General features: G+C 42.8%; 1 protein-coding gene across 11 annotated transcripts in view; it reads right to left on the reverse strand.

Annotated features, from left to right (window-relative positions):
- The window catches only part of MITF (melanocyte inducing transcription factor), a 97,204-nt gene that overhangs the window by 34,288 nt on the left and 37,748 nt on the right, over positions 1 to 25,168 (reverse strand). For 5 of the 11 annotated variants that reach the window (XM_041425886.1, XM_041425882.1, XM_041425881.1 and 2 more), the window contains exon 2: positions 7,097 to 7,343. In XM_041425886.1, coding sequence (XP_041281820.1) covers positions 7,097 to 7,343 — 247 coding nt within the window. Of the gene's footprint in view, positions 1 to 3,089; positions 3,221 to 7,096; positions 7,344 to 19,175; positions 19,369 to 23,991; positions 24,140 to 25,168 lie in introns of those variants that run through there. The other 6 variants (XM_041425888.1, XM_041425883.1, XM_041425879.1 and 3 more) reach the window with 6 other exon arrangements.

Genomic DNA, 25,168 nt, shown 5'->3' on the forward strand with positions numbered 1-25,168 from the left:
GGGCAAAATGCTACATATTTGTAATTTAGCCAATAAGAAATTCCTTAAGCCTCTCTTGAATGGCAGGAATGCCTCCAGCTTGTCACTTTGAATTCATTCACTACACAGGTTCAGCATCTTGGAGAATAATGCTGCCAACCCAGCTGAAGAACTCAAATATTTGTGAGTATACCTAATACCCAACGATTACTTTAAGCAGATCTGAGTTTTCACATTTAAAATTTAACGCCTATCAAAGGTGTCAGCAGAGGCCCCCCTGGATATCCCCCCAGCCCCCACATTTGCCAGCACTGTGTGTGGCTCTGGGCATTATTTTCTGCTAAATTAAGCCGTGGCTTCAGCAAACACAACTGCAGTGACCAGCACTCACCCTCTTCTTACAGCCTTGGCTCCAGGAGCAAGGTGGTTATTAAATTCATGTTGCCTGACAAAGGACTTGGTAACAAGTTTTGTTAGCTGAGGGCTGTGGAGCCTCATCAATGCTCTTAATACCCACAACTATGGGCACCTACAAATCTTCATCTGCACAAGATTAACTCATCATCTGCAGGTCCAAAACAGCCACTGACACGTGGTGAACCACCATTTTCCCAAGGTCTGGTAACTCAGCCAGCAGATAATATGTCTAGACCATAAAAAAAAAGAGTGCTTTGAAGCTGTAACAGACCGAACTTAGTAAGTTCTTAATTTTGTGGATGTTCCCCTGCCAGCAGGAAGACAGCAAATCCTCAAGACCACCAACCAGGATATAAACCAGCAAGAATTTCCAAGGAGCAATCAGAGCTTGGACCTCCAGTTATCTGCATCATTTTGTCTGAGTACATCCTGATTTCCTCTCTGGCAAATGAGTTATTTCAAACTTCCAGGTAACTACAGTGAACTTGCAAGGCAATAGCTCTGTGATGAGCAGCAGTTTCTCACCTATTTTCTCACTCTGCTCACATCATTTTCCCAAGAAATCCTCTCATCCCCAGCAGCAAGCACAGTTTATCTCACAACTTTGGGAGCTGCATTTTTGTGCCACAGTGACCACAGCTGAAGAAACAAGATGGAAAGATCAAACACCTTCATCAGCAACAACCATTTCTCTCCATAGCCAAGCATCACACCTGTTTGCATGCACAGGAAAAGGGCATTTGGGACGAAGGGTGAGAGCAGGGTTTTGCACTAGCAGTCAACCATCAGATACTTGCACACAGGAGTATGCTGCCCCCTCGAATTCCATGCATTTTTAATGTCTAATACCCTGGGTGTTAAGCAAGAGTTTACATTTTACCTCTATTACTGATGCAGACCTCAAGCACCAGTGCTTGTTTTAAAATAGCTTTCAACCCAATGAGCAAGCAAAAGATTTACAGCTTGAGAGATACTTTTACTTACATGAAGGCTGAAGAGGCAAGGCAGACTTTAGTGGTTCTCTAGTTAAATGCAAGTTCTTCTTTATGAAGAATTTGCTGATGACTTAAGGTATGTCACCAAGAGTAAGTAACTTTAGTTTAAATGTTTTATCTGCAGCTCACCAAGACTCAGTCTGGCAAATCACTTGTCTAAGTTCTTGATTGCAAATACACACCAGGCTTACCTAACACACCAGCACACACTACTATCCACCATTGTCAGGTGAGATTAAATTAACTTTCAATCAGATAAGCATGTCCACAAACACACATTTTCTGGGGCAGGCACTACCACACATTTATCTTGCCATCCCATTGTTCTGTTCTTCAGAACTGTGAGATAAGTCCTCCACACAACGAAGTCTTATGGTAATTATTACACCAAGAGCACTACTGCCAGCTGCTGAGCCTTCCCTGTCAGGCAGAGCTTCCACAGGTCACTCTCTGGAATAAACACACTGGAAAAAGAATGGGAGGAGGTATTTTTTTTTTTTTTTTATATGTCCAGTAGTCATTAACATCAAATGGAAGAAATGCTTGGCATTTCAAAAATGAAGAAACACAGGGTTTCTGATGCAGAGATTATTGTGGTAGCATATTTAAAGTCTGAGTGAGTAATGACATGAGGGTGAAGGAGAGAGGCTGCCTGCACTCTTGTCCACTCAGAAAAAGTGGGAACAGGAAAAAGATGAGCACAAAGTGCAGCAATGGGAGGGCACTGAGCAGAAGACAACCACACCCACTCTAGTATCAGCAGTGATCAGCCATGAGGTACTGCCATGAGGTGGGCAAAGATGTTGGAATAATAAAGACAGGGAATCCAGTACACAGAATAAGGATTTTGGAAAGGTTTCACCTTGCTTAGGACAAGAAAGAAAGGCCATGATGAAATTCTGGCACCAAAAGACGAATTAACATCTACAATGAAACCACAAACCCAGGCAACTGAGCAGGGGGAATCAGAAGTGAGGACAACAAATTTTTGAATATTTAGCATACTATAAGCATTGTTGTATGGAGACAGACGATTGAAATGGCTTAAGGACAGACATTAAAAGTTAGTTTGTGGCCTATGCTTCCATACATATGTCTCAGATACATATATATATAAAATATACATGTGTATATTTTGGGGTGAACTGCCCTATTAGCAAGGCAGTATATGCACAAGTAGAGATTTTTATCCAGAAAGCAGAGACCTCAACATTTAGATCCCCAAGGCAAGGGAACTGTTTTCTTGTTCTCCAAAAACAAGCTAAAAGGGGATTAAATGGACCTGCTGCATCATCTGCTGGTGAAGACACCTGCTTTTTCCTTACTACCTGCAAAGCGCTTATGCAGCTCTCCAAAGATATCTGTACCACTGCAGGCTCTCACTGCAGCCCTGGAGGCTGTTCTTGGCAGTAGTATCAAGCATCTTCCATCTGTGCCAAAGGAAAGTTACATTCTTCAAACCCCAAAGGCAGACAAAGAAGGAGGAAGAGGTATGAGAAGTTCAGAAGATTTCTTTCATGCTATGCATTTGGTGTGGCAACACTCAGGACGAAGGGGATGTGCAGCAACCTCATCCCTGGGAGCATTTGCATCCAGCAGGAGGGACAGGGACCCAGAGGACATCCAGTTTAGGTTCCATCAACCCGTGACCTGGTGCATCACATCAGAAACATGACAGCAAGTGTCACATCCACGCACCGAGAAACGCCAACAAGTAACTTGGAGGGCCAGAGGGAAGAAACGTTCACCCTTCATTTTCCACCTTCCATCTGCTTAGTGAGACATGCAGAGGGCTGGGTGTCAGCTGCCCACCAGAAATGTTTTCAATCCTGCAAGAAATGGTAATATTTTCAGTGGAACTGATTTGCAATTCTGTGGGCCGGTGCTGGCCCTGAGCCTCGTGTGCTGCTGCTCCCGCAGAGGACACAGACCAGCCACAGTTCCTGCAGTGCCACACTGACTTTTGGGCAGGCAGATTCAAAGGATTCAGGGGATTGTGTCATACTTCTTCTATACAATAAGCTTGATCCAGAAATCAAGTAAAGCAATACAGGTAAAGCCACACAGCACAGCAACAATTCAGTTTTAACATGAGCTCTTTGCAAAGATGCTAATCCTTTTAAATATAAATAAATAAAAACATAAGGAATGTGTCTTTATGGGACCCATGGGTCCTTATGGATCCCATCCTTAATGGGATTTACTGGGGCTTGAAACTACTCCAATGAAAATTTTTTTATGTTATATTCCTATTTCCAAGGTAGAGAAACAAAGTAAATTGCAGCAGAAGCAAAGAACTCCTGGTGACATCTCTCTGTAGTGTTGGAGATGGATGAGAAGGTGCTCAAAGACAAACCAGCCCATGAAGCCAATCCCAGCTCTGCAGAAGGATAACCACAAGCTGTAACAAATCTTCCTTTTGCTATCAGACTTGAAGGGATACTGTTCTGAAAGCATCAAACCTATCCCTGTCCATCTCTTAATTAGGCAGCACAAAGCAATGCAAAATTTGAATTCCAGCAGGTCATCTCCTACCTTGCCAAGCTACATTACTTGGCAGAGGAGTGATGCAATGAGAAGTCATTACTCAAGAAAATGAAATCCAATTTATTCACATGGCCTTGAGCATAAAACGTTATGCAATTTGGAGATGCCTATGCAACGTGACATAGATTAGTACATATTTCTCTTTCTGTATTGTTTCTAAATGGACATCTTGAAAACAAATATAAAATCCAAGCTCATTAACACCTCTGGCTTCTTTTTAAACCAGTCATTCTGAATTACCATCCTGAGATATGCAAGTATTATTCTCCTTCTTACACTGCGAGATATGGGTGAAAGGGCAAGTCACACAACATAATTAAAACCACTAAACACTGACAAATTCAACAGGATTAGAGTGGGATTTTTTGATGCAAAGTACCAAAACAAACAAACAAACACAACAACAAAACCATTGGCTGGATTTGGTGTTGTTTGTGAAGTAACATTGAAAAAGATCACTTTTAAACAAAGTTGCCTTGCAAGTTAACATTCCTGAAAGTGTAAAAAATCCTCGTTTTGTCTACCTCCTTCTTTAAGGTCACTAAAGCCAGACCATATGCATAGTAAAGTTAGCAACTTAGCTCCCTATTTATCTATTAAAACTTCTGTACAGCTCATATGGATAATTTGTCTACAGCTAAAAAACAACTGAAGTGTAAAAAGCAGCTGCAGGGAAATGATGTCACTGCAGCCAGAGCTGGCTGTCAGCACACTGGCACCAGGAAGATCCTGAGTTATTGTTAATCTCAGCTTTTGAGCCAAATATCCTATTTGGAAAAACGAAAAACAAAAAAACCCTAAGACAATCCACCCCAAAATCACAAAGAAACTATATGGATCTGTTGCCAAATCTTACTCTCACTGAAGCCTCAGTGGTAATTTTCAGGAAGATTGTGACTTCAAACCTTGCATTTTGTACTAATTTTTTTGTACAGAACTGGTCCACTGTTATGAGTAAGGATAAAAAGGTGAATCTTTCACTGCTTTCCTCCATCAAAAACACAAGCAGCAAAACCATGCAAAGCAGTTTTGCTGTTTTCCTCAGTTTGCAGTTTTTTCTCCTCTCACAGGCAGAGCCCAAGAGGACTGGGTTTTGCTAATTTTGACTGTTACTTATGGAAATGTAGGTGATTAGAAAACAGACATCATTTTAGTCCAGCAGGTTGCTCATATTTCCACAACTATCACCTTCAAAATGGAATTCCATCGCCAAAAAGTACCTGTTGCCAGTAACTATTTTTATTTTACAAGCTGCTTAAGGACACATTCTCCAAATTTTTTATTCTACAGGGTCATGCACTCTTCTTTGGGCTAAAGACAAGTGGAGGAGAGGCGTCCTACCTCTTTCCAGGAGATCCTTCTCCATCAGAGGGAAATGGGGGACAAATATCTTTTTTGGAATCCTAAGGGACAAGGGGTCAGGTTCAAGTCCTGTGGGTGAAGTTTCCTAGCAGTTCTCCAGCAGTTTACAGCTTTGCACACAGATCCTGTGACAAGCCAGATCTCAGGAACCCCATTTGCATCACCTTTTGGCTGCAGAGGTTTCTGAAGTTTGTCCCTCAGAAATCAAGGGCTGCCCTCCCTCCTCCCCTATCCAAAGAGGCATTTGCAAAATGAACAATAATGACAACTGCTAATGGTCCTTCAAGATGCTCCTTCCTTATCAGTAAATATCATCAAAAAGTAAACACTTTCCTACAAGTTTTCACAAGGATTTTAAAATACCTACAAGTACTTTAAAAATACCCTAAAATCCATATTGTAACAGATTAGGATGAAAAGATGTAAAAACATAATATATGCTTATTTAGCTAGGTGCATTTAAAAAAAAAAAATCATAGCACCTACACATCTGCTGGATCTGAATTACAACTACAGCCATAACCTGGAAACAGGCTGAAGAAATTGTTACACACAAACATTGTGAGTAATATACAAACATTAGACAAAACAATTCTTCCCAGACAATTTCAGACTCCTTACTATAGATATATGCACACATGCTCAAAGAATATTACATTTCATTTTTAATGGAAATGTGTGTGTATGGAAAAAGAGAATTCAAAATTCAACTGCTGCCTTTTTGCTCCTAGATCACATACTGGACTATGACTGTACTATCTCAAATCAAGTGCTAGTTTTAGTGCTCACAACACAACATCATAATGCAGATTCAATAAATATAATTATCCCATCTTTTCCCCATAAACCTGTCACACAGAACACCTCAAAATTTTGAGCCAGCAAGTCTATTTTAAAACTGAATTTCTGTCTGCATATAATTGTTATACAAGAGCAACAAGCACAACATGAACGGTTTGTCACTGAGCTCAGCTAACTTATGTGGTAAGAATATGCTCACTGACTAAACAACAAACTGCAATAAAAAGATCCAGCAATAATGCGAAGCAAACTCTACAAAACTGGTGAAAATCATATTTTCATGAAATATGTCAGCAAACTTCTCCAAAACATTTGACATTGTTTTACTCACACATTTCACGGTGCTACAGCCTACTTGAATTTAAGCAGTGCGTGAAATTATCTCCTTTCTTATAGCTGTGCATGTTCTTCCCTGAGTAATTAGCAAGCTACATCCCCTTTGACAGAGGGACACTAACAAGCTCCTATAGTTTCCAGTGGGACAAGGAATCCAAAGCTACTAATAGCAAACAAGTCATTTAAACAAAAAAAGGATTACAAAGACTTGTTGCAAGTAGTTGGAAACTCACCCATATTTCAGATTAAGGCTTTCTGAGGAGCTCTTTTGTAAAGAGTTTTGACTCCATCTTACAAAACGATTTCATTGTTTTCCTTTAAAAACCAAAACATTGATTTGTTATCTGCTAATAATTTCTTCGTATTGAAAGTAATTAAGCACTAGAAAGATGAAGAAGCGTTTTCCAAAGGGAAAATGACGGAAAACTTAGCTTTGTTACAAAACCTCCCTCCGGAGATCACAAAGTTGAAAGAAAACAAAAGTTACACAAACTCTTTTTAAAAGTTCTTCCATTCTTCATTACCAGGCCAACAAAACAAGCTGCAAACTAAGCCAGGGCACAGCTTATTTGCAAAACTTTGTTGCCGAAAATGCCTAGAACCACATCCCTGTAAAATAAAGCAGGTTTTGAGGAGTTCCTGAGCGGAAAGGTGCGTACCTTGAGGACCTCCATGGGCACCTGGGTGGCGGGGGGCAGGCTGGTGGGGACGCTGACGTTGATGGCAGGTGTCTGGCTGACGGGCACTCGCTGCTGCATGAACTGGGCTGCCTGCTGCTTCTGCTGCTGCTCCCGACGCTCCTGCTCCTGCATCTGCTCACGCATGAGCTGCTGTCGGAGCAGGATTCGTGAGGTCATGCTGGAGGAGCTTAAGGGAGGCTTGGAAGCGCCAGGATGCTCGGAATTGCTGTGGGAAGACCAGAGAAAGACAGCTCAGCTTCCACCAAGCGGGATGGCAGCTCCGGAGGCCAGAGCTGGTGGAGTTACAGGGGAACGTGGGGCGCGGTGGGTGAGGATCCGCGGCACCGCGAGAGGGGAACTCGAAGCCAAACAACTTCAGGTACTTAGTGGCCACCTTAGATTGCCTCAACCTGACTGCAGCCAAACCATTCCCCCAACGCCAACATCCAGCTGTAAAGAGCCATTTGCTCTTTCAAATTTTAAAGCAACTGCTCATGAGAAAAACAAACACTTTTATAGACAGTAGTAGGCACGTTTATTCCTTTTTCCTTAAGAATAAAGAGCTGAAGCAAGTCTAATGATTGGTATGGATAATCCTCCAGTCCAATGATCTAGCTCAAAGTAAAGCAAATTTACCTCTCCCATGAAAAAATGACAAAATATAGTTCACTTATTTCCTGCATAATACCACCTTAGGGTTGGGCTTGCTGGCAGTGACTTTTCAGAGTTAGAAAACAGACCTCTACAAAAAACCCAGCTCCCACCCCAGGCCCACCAGCATCTTCTGAGCAGTGTCAGATACAAAATACAGGCAAAATAAACAAAAGTAACAGCTTTATTCCAGTCATCCTTTACAAAGAGCAACAGGCTGGCTCAAGCCAACACAACACAGTTTTATCACCTAAGACATATATCTAAGCCATTGGCAAGCAGAGCATGGGACAGACCATAGGACTTCACCATGGACTGCAGGGACACTTTCTAGAGCAACTCATCATTTCTTAGGCCACAGAACCAAAATCCATGGGCCAAGCCTTGGCAAGTCAGCAGTCATCCTCCTGGCTCCAGGAGGAAGCTGCTCTTGAAACCCCCACCTCCGGCTCCAGTGCTGATACCTGTGGGATGCTGGCAGGACACACAAGTCTGGGAGCCAGCAACCCTTCCAGGTCTTGCTCAAAGCACTGCTTGTGCTGCCACAGCCAGAGCCAGCACTGCTGGAAGTTTTCTGGCTTTGTTTAGGACTGATGTTGAACACAGTTCAGGGCAGAAACAAAAAAAAAAAAGGAGAACCCACGCTTACTGCCCCAAGAGATCAAACTCTGCTCTTCCAGAGCACACATTTTGGGGGCAGGGAGGCAGGGGACCATCTTGCTATTTAAGACCTGTCATGTTGAAACATTCACAGAGACACTGATCCTTTTGATAAAACAAGAGAAAACCTTTGTGGTGAAACTAATGCAGCTGCGGAATAATCGTACTAATTAGCTGCTCAAGACAAGTCATTGACTGTGATACTTGTAAAAAACACTCCCTTTTCAATTAAGGGTGAAGCATTCTCACATCTAAATCCAGCAGCTTGTTTTCTGGCTGCACATCTGAACCACTTTCACATTTCCAAACCGAAGAGATGCTTTATTTCCATGACCAAGACAGTTATAGATCAGTGGTCTCCCAATTGTTTTGATTATACATTCCTACCAGCAATGTCTGAACATGCACCCCCAAAATGCTTACCTATTTATTCATGAACTATATACATGTATTGCTGAAGTGCTTATATTTTCTTTCTGCCCACTAATAACACTGTGCATCCCACCTCAGAGACCACTGAAATAAATGAGAAAAAAAAAAAAGCCACCCAAATGCTGCATTCAGGGAAGGATTCATTCTTCTCATGTTGGAAATAGGCCAATTTTGTACCACACTTGTCAGCATTCTCATTTGTGTGCTACTGGCAATTTTTACAGATACCTAATGTTGCAAAATTGGTAACCCAGCAGTTCCTCCCACCTTCTTTCATTTTGAACTGTTTCTCCGCCTACCAAAGCCAAGTGTGCTGGAAACCATCTCAGAAGATCTTTCCTATATACAAAAGTGTTGGTGAAAGAGAGGGAGCAGGAAGGAGAAATTATTTCCACAGCATTTCAAACAGCTCCTGCCAGGAACCTCATCTTGTTCATGCAACTATTTTACCTACTTGCACCAAGTGTCCTTCCAGCTTCCACAGGTGATCCAGGGCTCTACTGTTGATCAAAAATTGTAAGCAAAAGCTTCAAGTATTGTGTCTTTTAATGAGATAACAGCCCCAGAAAATGGTGTTCTGCCAAATTCTTCCCCAAAGGGCAAAGATGCTCCCAGGCTTTATTTCTTCTGCAAATCTGCTGAGTATTTCACATGGCAAAGAGGCAGACAAGCCCTGAACGCAGAGTGTGGACAGCCACATGCTGCCAGACTGCAGCTACTGCCACAGAATCATGGAATTGTTTAGGTTGGGAGAGATCTCCAGAATTATAAGGTCCAACCATTAACCCAGCACTGCCAAACCCACCACTAAACCATGTCCCCAAGTGCTACATCTATGTGTCTTTTAAATACCTCCAGCGATGGTGACTCAACCATCTCCCTGACAGGCTGTTCCAGTGCTTGACAACTCTTTCAGTGAAGAAACTCTTTGTAATGTTCAATCTAAACTTCCTCTGGCACAACTTGGGGCCATCTCTTATCCTACCCTTAACTTACTGGGAAAGGGAGATGGGCACCTAACCACATCACAGTGCAGGTGAGCTCAAATAATGCTTATTCTGGGATAAAAGCTGCTGCACAGTACCTGCCTGCCTAACCAGATGCTTCTGTCACAAGCACTGGGAGGGAACATGGACAGATTTCCTGTTATTTATTCCCAGGTGTCTGCAAAGCTCCTCCTGTGTGCATGACAGTCTCCCCACACCAGCTCTCCTTCCACCCGCTGTGAGTGGCACTGATCAAACATAGAAATCACTTTGAAACTTTGGTATCTCATCCTCTAAGTCTGTCCCATGCATCACACAGGTCATTCTCCCATCCAGCGTCCCTTCTGCATCATGTCTCCTCATCTCCTCAAGCACAGAATAAAAGGAACAGATGGTTTGGGTTTCATGACCATGTACCTCCACAGAGCAAACAGGAGGGTTGTCAGAAACTCACTTTCCCAACCAAAGAAGCGATTAAAAACTTGTTATTGCAAAAGCTTCATCCAGAGAGTTTTGAAAATGGTCATTTTTAAAGCTTCTTGACCCTTACATGCTGGTGCACAGGCAGATGCCCCATGCCCACGCTCAGTGCCATGCACCACAGAACAATCCTGAGTGGACACGTGGATCCAAAACTCCCCTGAACTGATTCACCCCCAGATTACGTGGAGCCAGGAGCAGAGCCCACACACAGCTAATACACGATGCAATTCAGATACTTCCTGCAAACAGTTTATGGAAACCATCTAATTGCAATAAATGAAACCGACTCATCCTTTTAATTGACACATGATTAAACCAGTTATCCATTAGCACTCTAATAAGCACAGCGCAATACAGACTGGGAGTTATTAGTTGTGTGTCATGAGCCAATCCAATTAATCATGAAGTGATAAAGCTTTATTAAATAGTTTAAATTACATATCCTTTGCACAGATGCCTGGGAAATGTTAGCTACTGCATACATGAGTTATTATGCAGGTAGCCATTACATAACATAAGGCAACTGATCACATTAAAATCAAGTGTGATTTTGTTGCCATCAACCCACAGAAACCATAACCTTCCCAGATGTTTACTGATTATTTTATCTGTCTCCCTAGGCAAAAAGACAAACTCATCTTTCATTGGACAGTTTTGTTTTCAGATTCTATAAATTGATCAAACAAATGCTCTGGTTCACATGCATTAGTTATGACTTATCTGATGTACAAGCATTATTTTGCACTATCTATGCATTGATTAAGAAACCTCTCCGAAGACTTTGAACTGAAAAAAAAAAAACTGACCTCCACTTTGCTTTCTAATTTTAACTATTTCTGAATATATTTTAAAAAATGTCTCCAATGTAATGTTTCTTAGACAAATTAGACAAAGACTCTCCAAAGCCACTTGCTCTGGGCAGGATGGACTACCCTGCTCTTAATTGAGAAATGGCACATATGAGGGAGGCTGCTGCTCTCTTCCCTCTATTCATACCAACTGTTAATGGGTTAGTCCACTGAGAAATCAGCCACGAAAAGCAGATTTAGGACCTCAGGAAATGCACTGAGCTGCACCAAATCTCAGAGGAAAGAAATAACACTGGATTTAAACACTTTTGTTTATGTCTTACCCTTATCTCATTCATAATTATTCATAGAGAAAATAAAGGCATCCACATTTGACTTGTGAAGTTGGCAACCTCTCATCTCCTTGCTTTAAAGATTGTTCTATGCTATAATGGTGGCTATTTAAATACTTGACCTCCAGCAGACATTTTCACAGGAGACCACCACACAGCTCCCAACACCACTCGTAGATAATCACTAGAGCTTCTCCAAAATTAAAGTTGATTTGCACAAATTCTGTTTTCAGTCTCTCTTCCAAGCAGTAAAATCTCAAGAAACTTTTTGTTCCCTATATGTGGCTCAAGCAACAATGCCTGTAGTAGCTTCTGACCTGCTGGCCAGCAATGCTGCTTGCCTCAGAAAGAAGTGACAGAAAAGTGAAGAATAGCAAAAGAAAAAAATAAATGCAAGGAGAAGCCAGATGGCACGCACCACCACCACTCCAAAAAAACGTCTAATACAAAACACAAAAAGTCCACAAACAATAAAAAAAAAACCCCTACACAATCCCTCTTCCCCTTCAGCCAAGGTAAGGGATTCCAACTACTACAGCATTTTCCCTGGAGCACTTTGTACTTCATTCCTAACATTTAATAATTGATTGTGGGTTACAGCGACGCTGCGCTCACCGCCAACTGCCTGGCGCTGCTTGAAGTATCAATGCAAAAAAAACAAGCCCAAGATTTGGCACCCTCCTACGTCCTGACTTGCCAAGGACAAAGCAGTTACAAAAACGGTGTGGAGACCTTTATCAGCCTTTATAATAAAGCCAGGACAATGTTTCAGGCTCCTACATGAAAGGTTTCCGCATTTGAAGGTTGCATGTTTAAAGAAATAGGCTGCCTGCCCCTGCTCCATCATCAAAAGAAATGTTTTCTATGCCTCCTAAATGCTTTTGTATCCTGACCTGCACTGCTTCCCCTGCACCATAGGCTGAACACCAGAACAGAACACAGCCCATAAGGCACCCACCCATCTGCCTGAATGCACTGAGTGCACCTGGCTGGGGAGGGAAGGCAAAACCCTGCAGTATCCATCCACCATGCACACCTACTATACCAAGGAGATAAGGGTTGAATTTCAAATCAAATTATTTCAGAGGACCAACCCGCCTTGAAAAAAAAAAATTTTTAAATCCCCCCCCCACACACAAAACCCCTGTATCCTGAGCTGCACTGCTTGCCCTGCACCATGGGCTGAACACCAGAACAGAACCCACCCATCTGCCTGAATGCACTGAGTGCACCTGGCTGGGGAGGGAAGGCAAAACCCTGCAGTATCCATCCACCATGCACACCTACTATACCAAGGAGATAAGGGTTGAATTTCAAATCAAATTATTTCAGAGGACCAACCCGCCTTGAAAAAAAAAAATTTTTAAATTCCCCCCCCACACACAAAACCCCTCCAACAAAACCCAACCCCACAAACAAAAATATTCAATCCTCAGCTAAGAAATTTTAAGTTGTTGTACACCATGTAGTAGTTTTCCATTTTTCTTCCTGTCTTTAAAACACACCTTCACAAGTGGCTGAACATAATGCTTTCTGAACTTAATGAAAACCTCTCTCATGACCCAGGAGCACTCAGTAAATAATTATTAAGCTCTGGAGGTGGCTTTTGCATGAGCGTTGACTTAATAAAATGCCGTAAGTTGATCTGCTTGAATGCCCATTTACTTGGGGACACAGCTTGCAGTATAGCCTGGAAAGCTTGATCTTGTCCAGATTAAGGAACAAGGTAAAATTAAGAGGTTTGATCCAGAAGCTGCAAAGGTCACATTTTACAATCCTTTTACTACTATTAAAAGGGAGATGAAAAATTGCAAACCTAAAGTATCCTCAAAGATTTCCATATTATAACAGTGATAATACACCGAGTCTTATTAAACAGAAACTGAACCTCTGTGAGCCCAAATCTGCGGTTTTGCCATCAAGTTTCAGAACAAGAGACACACAAATGTATATATATTTACACATAAGAGTCTTCCCCTCCTGAAAGTCATCATCAGTAGCTGAGCTGATCAGCCCAGCTGCTGTGGCTCTGCAGAGGACAGTGGCCAGTCCCAAGCACAGCAATCCTCAATTCCCAGAGCACAACCTCCACCACGCCAAACCAACCCCGCACTCATCCACTCTGGCAAAGCATCACTCACAGACACAGGCTGTCAAAGGAGCAGGGCATGAACATCTGAACAGCTTCCATCTTTCCCCCCAAATTTGGTGTCCAAGGGCTTGTGCTGAGCACCCCCAGGTGAAAGCCGAGCAGCGTCCGGGCCGGCTGTGTCTCCAGGGGAGGCTCCAGATAAGGACCTGGCAACTCCAATCCCCAGGGAGCAGCGGCTCCCGGCACTGCAGACCTGTGCAATCCAGCACCTACCGAGGAGAAAACAACGGGAGGGAGGCAGCACGGCCAGGGGGTACCACGAAAAAACTCCAAAACAGCCCAGGAGTTTGGAGCCAGCATCCTGCCGCATCCTGTCTCACCTGCATGGGAGCGCCGCGCAGCCTCCTGATGGGCGCCTGGATCCGCGGGATTTGGGGTAAATTCCCGGCACTGCCGTGGGCTGAGCGGGTCCCAGGGGCTGCAACACCCTCACCGCCCCGCAAGGAATGGGAGAAACCGAAGACACGGGCTGGCACTGAAAGCACTTCTCCCATTCATTAATTAAAAGGGGTGTGATCAGGCCATTAACACCATCAGTGGATAAGGGCTGCCTGTAACAGCACCGTTTTCTCACGATCTTTATCACCAAAAAGATGAAGGGAAAGGGTGGGTGCAAGACAAATTTGTTTTCTGGGATGTAACTTTTTCACGTTCAAGGTTCAGCTGGGTGAACCTCCACCTAGGAACCAGTGGACATGCATCCCTCAAGAGCTTGAACTACATCTGTAATGGTACAGAGCCGATGTGACAGTGCACACACCATTTCCCCAGCTCCACCTCTGCTCAAACGGGCTGGAAAAGAACATGCAGCTACACAAATACCTCAAGCTCCCAAAACCCCCCCATGAAGGGCTAAAGGAATTTTAAATGTAGCTGACTGTATTACCTGATATTGGTTTGATGCTTTTCCTCCAACTTTTGAAGTTTCCATCACAAACTTAGAGAAAATGTTGCCAAAAAATAAAAGAGGAAAAAAAGGCATGATGCAGATTTGCCTTTCACTTAGAAGTCTGACCTTGTTAAAGGCTTTTTGAACCATTTTTCAGACACCACATCTATGGGCACTTCCCTCTCTAAAGGGCTCGACAAAATTTGCAAAACAAAAAGCCAGATTGCTAAAACAACCAAAAGGTGATAAAAGAAAAAGCGAGGAGATAAGGCTCCACTAGCAATCTCTGTAGTTTTTGATTTTGTAATGCAGAATTTACCTTTTTTAATCTGGGTAAACAGCAATGATAACACTGTCGCTGACAGGGAAGATGACGTATGACCACCACACTTTTTGATACTTTACAACTACACAGTGCCCAGCTCTGGCTTCACAGCACCTTTCCATCGTATCTTGGTTTAGAAATTATCACTTCCACAGCTGGATAGCAAGTTTATTCACAGAGGCAGTTTTCAGCACAAGATAAGGCCCAACCATGTAATGCCCACAGCCTGTATCCATAATTCACATGCCCAGACTCCTTCCCAGCTAAAAAGCCATGGTGTCCCTCAAGGCTTACCAGGACCAGCAATCCCCAGCCTAAACCTTTCCATTCATCCAAGGTTTTCTGCTTATTGACTGCACTGTTACAGCACTATTCAAGGCTTTCCAAAGAGGATGAGGCAGCTGGAAGCCTCATCTCCTGCAGATGACATCCTCGCTCTGGCATGCTGAGCAAACAGGATCTTGAGGAGCAAAAGGGAAAGTGTTTATAGAAGATCTGCTTTAAATGATTAAGAATCCCAAACAGTCATGATGAGAACCACACAGTGAATTCTGTGCTCGGTATGTTGGCATTGTCAGCACGTCGGACTTGCTCACAACACTAAAAACAACATGCAAGGGAACAAACAACCCATCGCTGTAATAATTGTAACATTAAACCAGTCTTGGACAGATATTATGCAAACTCTCATTTCAGTCTCTAGCCACAGCACTAGCTGTTCATTACTGGACCTGATCAGATCAGTAAATGTCTTTAGCAACTCTTCTTTCTAACAAAGCAACTCCCCAGGCTGCATAAACCAATTCCTCAGCGTCCCCATGCTCAGAACAAACTTCAATTTTAGAGTCTCTTAAGCATTGCTCATGTTTCTTCTACCTTTTTATCTATTTGTGGAAAAGTTATTGGGGCAAAGAGGATTGTGCAAGCTGACCTACTTGGGGTGGGGGTAAAAAAGCCCTTATTCAGCAGGAAGTTACTTTACCAACCATTTGGATATTTACACTGCAATTGCAGGACAGATGTGCCAGACTTGCTGCCTTGGGTTTTCACAGCACAGACAGGAAGGTGGGATAAGCTCCAGCTGTCCATGTAAGGAAGCATTAGTGATGTTTACAAACTTGCTAATTGAGGCAAAGCAAAACAGAGGAATTGCCCAACTGCAAACAACTGAAGACAGGCGGCCTTCAATTCCCTTGCTTAGGCCACTCAATGTCCTCACAACATCCCTGATGTGGGAGAATCCCAAACCAAGGCTCCTGAGGAAGAAAACCTCCTCAGTTCATCAGGCATCATTGCTATGCTGTCAGCAGCATCCTCTGTACAGGCACACCCAGTAAAGAGCCCTTCTGTCACCAGGTACCTCTCCCAAATTCCAAGTTTGGGGATTCTCAAAGTTGGGTACAGATTCTGAGTGCTTACAACCTCAGAGTGTGCACTGTGGGGCAGGATGGCTGGGGCAGGACAGTGCAAATATTATTTGAAGGGACCTTTTCACCTGCCACCCAACAGTTGTAAATTCTGTTTTAAATTTGCCACATTTGCAGGAACTGCAGTCTTTCACAGAAATATTTGGCATTGATTTAAAGCCTTCAGCACTGGGGAACTGCATCTCCAAGGACTATTATGGTAATTCCTCCTCTTCCCTCAACAAAATAATTCTGCATCTTCTTTGAAGCCAGAAACTGTTCACAAACATCAGAGAGGAAATGAGGAAAATAATTACTTAAACATGGGGTCACATGTAAATAAAAGAAATACCAAATGAAAACCAGGGTACAGAATGAAGTCTTGTTCAAAATAAAAATATGCAAGCAACATTTATACTTGCTGATTTCACAAAGTCAAAAATATATACAAAAAGATCCACCCTAACCTATTTATAGGTCTTTTAACACCTCAAATATGACCCTGCTAATACACAGCCTTAATTTAATTTTGCAATCACCCTTCTGCTCTGCATGTCTTATGTTGTATCTAAAATGCACAAGCACATCTCAAAGAGGAGACAGGAAAAATCTTCAGAAATAACTTCATGCTACCAAATACAATCTCAAAGATTAACACGGCTGCTGAGTTTCTAGAAAACGGGATTTTCTCAAGTAAAACTGTTCAGCACAGCCCATGTTCTGCACAGTTCAGTCACAACTAAGCCATGTTGTCTGTGCCACTTGTAGCAGGAACACACTTCTTATTTTTCAAAATACATTACAGCCCTTGGTTTACTTTTGAAAAAAGAGCAGCCAACTCAAAACTATTTACAAGCCTTTCTGTCAGACCCTCCTAATCTGTTCTGCACTGCCAGAAGCACAGCACTTGAATGGCTATTTCTGTTCAAAGCTATATTTGTTGTGGAACTACTGCAAACTCCTGAATCATGTAAACAGAGGCAAGAGCCAAAAAAATGTTTCACTGGACTTGAAGTTCACATCTGCCTTAGTTACTAGGACAAAAAAAAAAAAAAAGGCAGGGCTTAGCTTATAACCAATAAATCCTGCAAAGACTACAGTTAATCATGCATTCCTGCAACAGGGTTTTGTTTAATCTGGTTTACTTAGCATTTATGACCTTGGCAAAGTACCTGCTGGAGCACCCACCATTGTTGTGGAGCAGCATTTCACACCTTCTGTTATTTTAGGCTTCAGCAGGCGACTGTACAGCGCTACATTAGTGAGCCAGGTTCATAAACATGCAGCAAAGTCACCTGGAAATGATGTGCAGCTCTAGACTTGCTGGAGCCCAGCAGTCAACTGTACTGCTGTCCCTAAAAAGCAGTATTGTAGCAGCTCTCAGTCAGGACCTGCAGCTGCACCTTTGGGGGAAACGTGCTGCTGGAGCAAAGTGACCCTGCCACTTCTTCATCCTCTTGGCTCAGAAAAGTCAGTGCTACAAACCCTGCTTTCACCTCAGCCTACCAGTGTGGAAGAAAACTTCACCTTCTCTGCACTCACCACCTTCTACTCCTCATGATCCTCCTCCAGCAGGAACAATCCCCAATATTCCCAACAAGCTGGAAACAAAAGGCAGGCCAATATTCCCAACAAGCTGGAAACAATGAAAACCCCCAAAACAACAATGAAAACCCACAGAGATGCTTGATCCCAAATTCCCACAGATTACATTGATCTACCACTTTGGGAAGGGACCAATTGCTCCCAGTGGTCTTTGGCACTGTGGTACTGCAGGCAGGAGGACAAGCAGGCATGTGCTTGGGTAAGAATGGAACATCACAGGTGGATTAAGGAAAATAAAAAAATGTTTCCTTCATAACCCACATAAATCAGGATTAACCTGTAGTCGTTTTTTTTTTCATACAACCATTACTGAATTCAGAAATTTAGTGGCTGCTTGATGCTTAGTTGCCAATATATATCTAATACACTGAAAATATTTTTGCCTTCCACATTCAGGAACTGCAACTGGCTTTGCAAGTATTTAGGGGGGGGAAAAAAGGCTTTTTTCTACAAACTCCAGAACAAACAAGATTCTTTTCTATTCTTTCTTGTTTCTAAAAGCACATAATGCAAGTATAAATGGATAACAGCTTTTATCATCTATCTTACTATAGTTTATTTTTGTACAAATCTTGAACTTCATCTTTAACTAAGATATTCTACCTTCAAAGTGTTATACTTCTGTGCCACTTCCCTTCACACAGCTACAACCTGGCCATAGAACTCCTAATCTTAATAGAAGGATATATATTTAAATTTGCCTTGAATTGACACTACAGACTACTTAAAGTTGCATTAAAGCCAGTACTATCCTGCACACACTTCCAGAGTACCAAAAATGAACATCAGCTGTCAATGCCAGAGTTATTCAATTAAGACCTGCACAGCCAAAGCACTTTGCAATCCTATACACAAGCTGCCAAAACAAACCCCAAAACAAAAACAGCCAAAAAAACAAGCCCCATGCCTGGACTAGGGAAAGGCAGCTTCTGTAGGATTTCTCATTTGGCCAGCTCCCAGACATCTCCCTTTCCACACTAGATGGAGCTTTGTCCCCTCTTCCCCAGCCGTCTGGCAGAGCCCTGAGCTGGGATAAAAAGGGTAAAGAGGCAAAGGGTGAAACAGCAGCGTCACCCCAAATAAACATCCTGCAGCAGTGGCTTCAGGAACAGCAAGGCACCAACGAGGACCTGGGCTCTCACCCTGCCCTCCTGGCTCTCTGATTTTAACACAGCCTTGTTTTGCTATGTTTGAAGAATTTCAACAATTCCAAGTCTCAATCCATGCTGAACTCCTGCCAGCCTTTACCATGGCTGCAAGGTACAGTTACACTTCTTGTCCTCCCCACATAAAGGGACAGCAATTAAATTTATTACCAGATTACACACCTGAATTGCACACTGGCTTTCCTGTATCCCTCTTCATATTCCCAGTTATTTTCTTTCAAAATAAGCTCTTCAATCTCTTCTCTATTAACCTGAAACATCTGTTTCAAATGCCTCTGTTCAGGCTCCAGCCTTGGATCCACTGACATTTCGAGGAAGCAACTCATGGATAAAATTCCCCTTGATTTGTATCTGTTGGATTTGGTCTGTATTGTTTCAGATCACAGGTCAAGAGAAACAGCTCATCCTTCTGGTGAGCTGCCACAACTCCATTAGGATCTTTCAAAGCACAACAGGATATGGTACATCATCTGTATTTCCCTGATGAATTTAAACTCAATGGGACTGAGAGGAGCCCAGGGGAATGAGTCACTCCCGATGTCACAAGTGGCCAAGCACTGCAAAGCACAAAAAGCAGCAGCCTCAGGCTGTATCAGACAAGGCAATGCCAGAGAGGATGGAGAAGCACTGTGTCCCAAGTGCAAAACCTGTGTGTGCCTTGTGGGCAAGGGCTCCTGCTGGGGCAACATGCTCAAGAACATGGAGCTAAAATTGAGGGGACAAGGGAAACAAGCCCATGTTATAGTGGGAAGCTAAAGAAAAGTTTGGAGGTTGACAGGAGTGAGTGTTGCTGTCTATAAATACAGCAGAGAAACAAACACCCAGGAGAGAACAACCCTGGCATGTCACCAAGCGATATAAACCAGCCATGAACAAGATTAAATTGGTATCAACAGTCTCATTCTGAGAAGTTCAGACCTGAAACCATTTCCAGCTGGAGGACTGGCGAAGGAACAACATGCTCCTTTGCAAATAAAGACTGGTTGCCTAATCAAAGTAGGTCACTGTGGAATAAAGCAACCAGCAATGAATAGCAGGACACAGAATCACAGAATCAGTAAGGTTGGAGAAGACCTTTAGATCATCAAGTCCAACCTTTGACCAGCCACCACCTTGTGAACCAGAACAGAGCACCGAGTGCCATGTCCAGCCATTTCCTGAACACAGAAGATGCCCTGCAGCCAGAGGCTCCAAAAGGACGGATGCAGAGCAAACTCTAGCAGAGCAGATGGATCCGAAGTAGTGCTAGAATACTGCACACAACAGGAGCTCTTCCTTTCACATACACTGTGCTGGATTAAAGCAGTAAATAATACCTCAAAATGCAACCCCCCCTTTCTAAATTAAGGACTAGAGGTTCCCCCAAAACAAACAAACTCAAGAAACAGCTACTACAAAAAGAGACATCCTAAAGCAGACAGAAGGCATGCATGGCAGGAGGTTTCATTCAGAGCAGATTTAAGAGGGATACCTTTTGAAGAGAAGACAGCAGCTGGAGGGTCCAACAGCCACCATCACCCATAATGACTTCCAACACAAGGCTTTAGAGCAGAGCCCCTTGGGGACACACAGCCTGGGCACTACAGACAGAAGGGGAAATCACACCTCTAAACCCCAGAATGCTCCATCCTCTGTAGCCAACAGCCATGTCCTGTTATCCTACTCAGCACTGACAAGCAACACAGAACTGAAGCTGAAGCTGCCAGGCTCTTACAACACCTGCTCAGAGGCTTAGCAAAGAAGAACCTTTCAGTTTGTTACAGCAGCATGAAAACCCAAACCTTTGACAGCCTCTAACAGTTCAACGTCCTGAACATGCCATCCAAAATTTCCCCTGAAGTTCAAGAGTAGAGCATAATGAAAACACCTTCACTGACCATGTTATTTCCAGCCTGGGAACAAAGAACTCCAGCCTCCGGTGCGCTTTTAATACAGGCTAATTTATTCTGAAAGAAGTAATAATTAAGTACACAAAACCAAAGTATGGAACCTGAAAAACACCTTCCTGTCTGGCAGAGCAAGTGCTTTCTAAGGACACTTACACTAGCTCCTGCTGCTAAAATCATTTATTAAAAGTAACTCGGGAAAAGCAAAGATGAGCTCAAAAATAGACAGCAATGCTAAGCTGAAAAAGCTACACTAAAAAAACCCAAAGCAGATCAAATGCATTAATATATTCTTGTGATTAAATTAAGTCCATATCCAAGTTGCTGAAACTGTAGTCTTTAATATTTGAGTGATTATGTATGTTTGTAAAAATCTTACAAGTGTTAAGTACTACTGAAAAAACAGCACATTAAATCTTTACAGCCTGGGATTGAGAAATTCCCTGAAACAAGAGGAAAAAAGCCCTAGGCAAAAAACCATAATAATCAATTTTCTCCACCCATCCCACCACATGCCTCCGCAGAACCAGCACCAGGTAAATTGGGAATTGCAGAGTCAGCCAGAATAAAGCAGTTCCCAGGCCAAAGGGCTTTCAACCAGGTCCAAGACCTTGGTACTGTGGTGGCCCAGGACAAAAAATGCAGATGAAGCATTAGCAAGTGCCAGAAGGGAGATGCTGACACCAAAACCAGCCTGACAGTTACTTCTTCAGGTAAACTGTACCACTCCTTAGTTAAGAAAAACCTCAATATACTACCATTAAAAATAAAAAGGCAATAAAAGGCTACTGTGATTCCAGTGAATGTTTGAGAGGGTGAAAAAAAAGCCCTTTCCATGTCCACATGCAAGTAACAGCTGGAGATGGCAGGGATGGGCTGAATAGCCTTAGCCTGGTGAAAAAACACGTTTTAAGCACAAAAACTCCAAGAATTATAATTTTCTCATCACATTATTCAACAGCAGCATCATTTTATCAACCTCTCAAATACTACCCTCCAAGAAGCTATACAAAAGGGGTTTTCTATAAGGTTTTCCATAATCACTACAGCACAAAAGAAAAAAAATATGTTGGCAGAAAACTGATAGATTTTCTACAGCAAAGCCCCTCTTTATAATTCTTCATTTGAGATTAAATGTAATAAAGTTCCTTAGGACTGAAAAAACAAATACGTAAATCTAAGGTGGATCCCAACCTGCAGGCACTTTTTATCAGTTAACATTTCACATGCAAAAAAATGTAAGCAGTGAAGTTCAAGCCAGAACAAAGTTCTTCCCTCATTTCAATTAAAAACATGAATATAACTATTTATCCCAAAATAGTTTGAGCGATCTGGTCTAGTAGAAGGTGTCCCTGCCCATGGCAGGGGGGTTGGAACTGGATGATCTTTAAGGTCCCTTCCAACTCAAACCAATCTATTATTCCAAGATTCCCAGTGGTGTTGGGAAGCTATGGATGCATGGGAAGAAGACAAGGAAATGAAAAGCAAAATAAAGTGCCTACAGAAAACAGATTTAAAACTGTATTTCCGCATGGCAACAAAGAAACATGCTGCTTGGAAACACCCATTTCTGTTTAACATAATGGTGGTGGGAATTCCGGCCAAAGTAAACTTCAAAAATTTGTTTGCCATGGAGGAAAACTGAGCAAGCTGGAGTTCTGTGTGCAGAATCCTGTTTCAAGAGTGTGAAGGTTTCTTTGTTCCCTCTAGTGCCAGGTCACTTCAAACTTTTGTGCCTACATACTTTATTACGCTTGCAAAACCTTCAAAACGATAAAAGGAAAGAAAACTAGAAGATGAAAAATGTTAATAACCCACTCCTAAAAACCAAAAAGGCCTTCCAACATGCCACGTGTAAAAATATCATCAAGTTTGACATCTTTCTTATTCCATCAGTCTACTCCCAGAAGTCTGGCATCTTTGAAAGCAAAATATTATTCACACAGTGCAGAGAGAAGGTTTGTTTTTTTAAAAAATGTTTGCATGAAATCCAGGAAAAAAAATTATGTATTTACAACGATGGTGCAAATTACATAATCTGTCCTCTTAGATGTCAGTTTTTGGCCATTAGCAACCGTAGCTACAGATAAGACCTTTCATTCAATTATCATGCTAAATTTCACATTTCTGTAAGCAGCATGATAAAGCAGCTCAATGACTCCTCCCCTGCTTATCTTTTATCCCAGTATAATTTCTGACACTAGAAAAATAATTGCAACTTTCTAGGTTGTGGCTCAGTTGCCCCAACAGATCTCTGTGCACTAACAAGAGTTACAAGAGTTTTCCTTCTGCATCTCTCCTTTCCAGTTAGGTCTTCTGCAATTCCATGGTTTTAAGTTTGTATCTTCAGCACGCAGACATGTGGGCAAACAGCAATTCCTGAAATTTGTTACTTATTCAAGTTATTTCTCATGGTATTTGTCATACCAACCTCAGGATATAAACTCAAATTGCAAATCAGACTTTTTACTGCTGCAGGATTGGGGAGAAAAAGAGGCTGGTTGAGATTATTACACAGCAACTCTCACGCAGCACTTAATTCCAACATTAAATTCAGGCACAGATTCAGCACATCACAACCAAACTTAGGGGGGACATGGTCCCAAACCCAAGGAAATCAACAGCAGTATTTCCTTCTGACTTCCCATAGAATCTTTGGGCACAGCACAGCATTTTGAGCCAAAAACCTGCCTGCCCTTGCTGCACCTGAGGAAACTGCCCTCGCAGGCAGTGTGGATCCCTCCATGCACAGAGCCAGCTCTGCAGTCCACAGCATCTGCCACAGAGCAAACCCTGACCCAGCTGGCTGCACATGAAAGCACATGCAAAAGGTCTTGTGCACGCTTGTTCAGCTGGTTTGAAAAAGAAAAAGAAATGAGCAAGAAAATATTGGAGTTTTTGTGGTTCCAAGTCAGGTAATTTCTCCATTTTATTCCTACCTGGGCCAGGAGGAGAGAGGGAAAACTAAAATAAAATGATCATATACCACTGCTTCTTCTCCATCTCTGCCAGCCAGCTGCAGGAGCTGACGTGAAGGCACAACCCCAGGCTGGCACCAGGAGGGACAAGAAGAAAAAGGACCAAGGACTTACCCAGGGGATTCATCCTTCCACGTTTCAATCCAAGGCAAGGCAAGAGCTCCCTGGGACCTGAGCTCCTGCTGGCCACAGAACCAAGACTAAACAGAAAGGTCTCAGTAAGCACTGGCTTCCAGAAACTGCACTTCCACTCCTACCATCCACCTCCTAACCCTGCTGCTGCATTTGTGGCTGCCTTTGTTAGAACACTTCTGCAAATGAAAACAGATGAGTAACTATTGCTGCTTTAGCAAACTCCCAAGCCCATGGTCACTAATAATAGCTTTGTTCCTTTTATTACTAAACAAAACCAAAAAAAAAAAAAAAAACTTTAAATGCTTGTATAAAATGCACATTGCTGAATGTTTTCTTTCATTGATCCAGGGCCGTTTCCCCATATGAGCTTAGGCCCAGGACTCTGGAACAATTTCTGTGATCAACATGATGTGGAGCGATCTCAGGCTGTTCTAAGGGGTTTCCCTCAAAAAAAATTTTTAAAATCACATTTTGTGCTCCTTCATTTGAGACACTGGGTGTTCAATTAAAAAATAAATCTGAACAGAGACATTCTTGCTCACACTGGAAGGCAGAGGCAGGTCTGAGCTCCCTGGCAGGAGAGCTGATGGATTCAGGGAGGCAGAGGAGCTCTGGCAGCTTCGGCTCCTGCCCAGCCCAACTGTGCCAGGAGCAAACAGGTGGCACACAGGGAAGGGAGGCAGAGGAGCTCTGGCAGCTCCCAGCTCCTGCCCAGCCCAACTGTGCCAGGAGCAAACAGGTGGCACACAGGGAAAGGGCAGCATGTGGGGAAGAGAAAGTGGAGAAGGGCAAGAAGAGAGGAAGAAAACAGAGAGGGGATGAAGCCATTGCTGTGAAGTAACAGTGGGAGAATGACCGCAGGAAAGCCTTCCCTTGTGTGAGAAAAAGAAACAAGAAAAGCCACAATAACTACTGTCAGTACAAAATTCTGCTTTTGCTCTCTGCAATCAAATCAGTACAGGAACTTCTGAAAGCAATAAAAATAACAGACCCCAAGTCTGCCACACTTTATTTGATGAAGCCTCCCACCACACAACCCCCTTTGGCTTGGGGTCTGCTGTAGCCTCCTGCTCCTCCCATGCTCATGCCCCTGGCCAAGCAAAGGCCATGTCCCTCTCCTTCCTTTTTTTGGGGTGCAGATTTTATACCAATCATG

The sequence above is a fragment of the Onychostruthus taczanowskii genome, unplaced genomic scaffold (genome assembly GCF_017590055.1).
Source record: "Onychostruthus taczanowskii isolate IOZ18803 unplaced genomic scaffold, ASM1759005v1 scaffold9, whole genome shotgun sequence".
Classification (NCBI taxonomy): Eukaryota; Metazoa; Chordata; class Aves; order Passeriformes; family Passeridae; genus Onychostruthus; species Onychostruthus taczanowskii.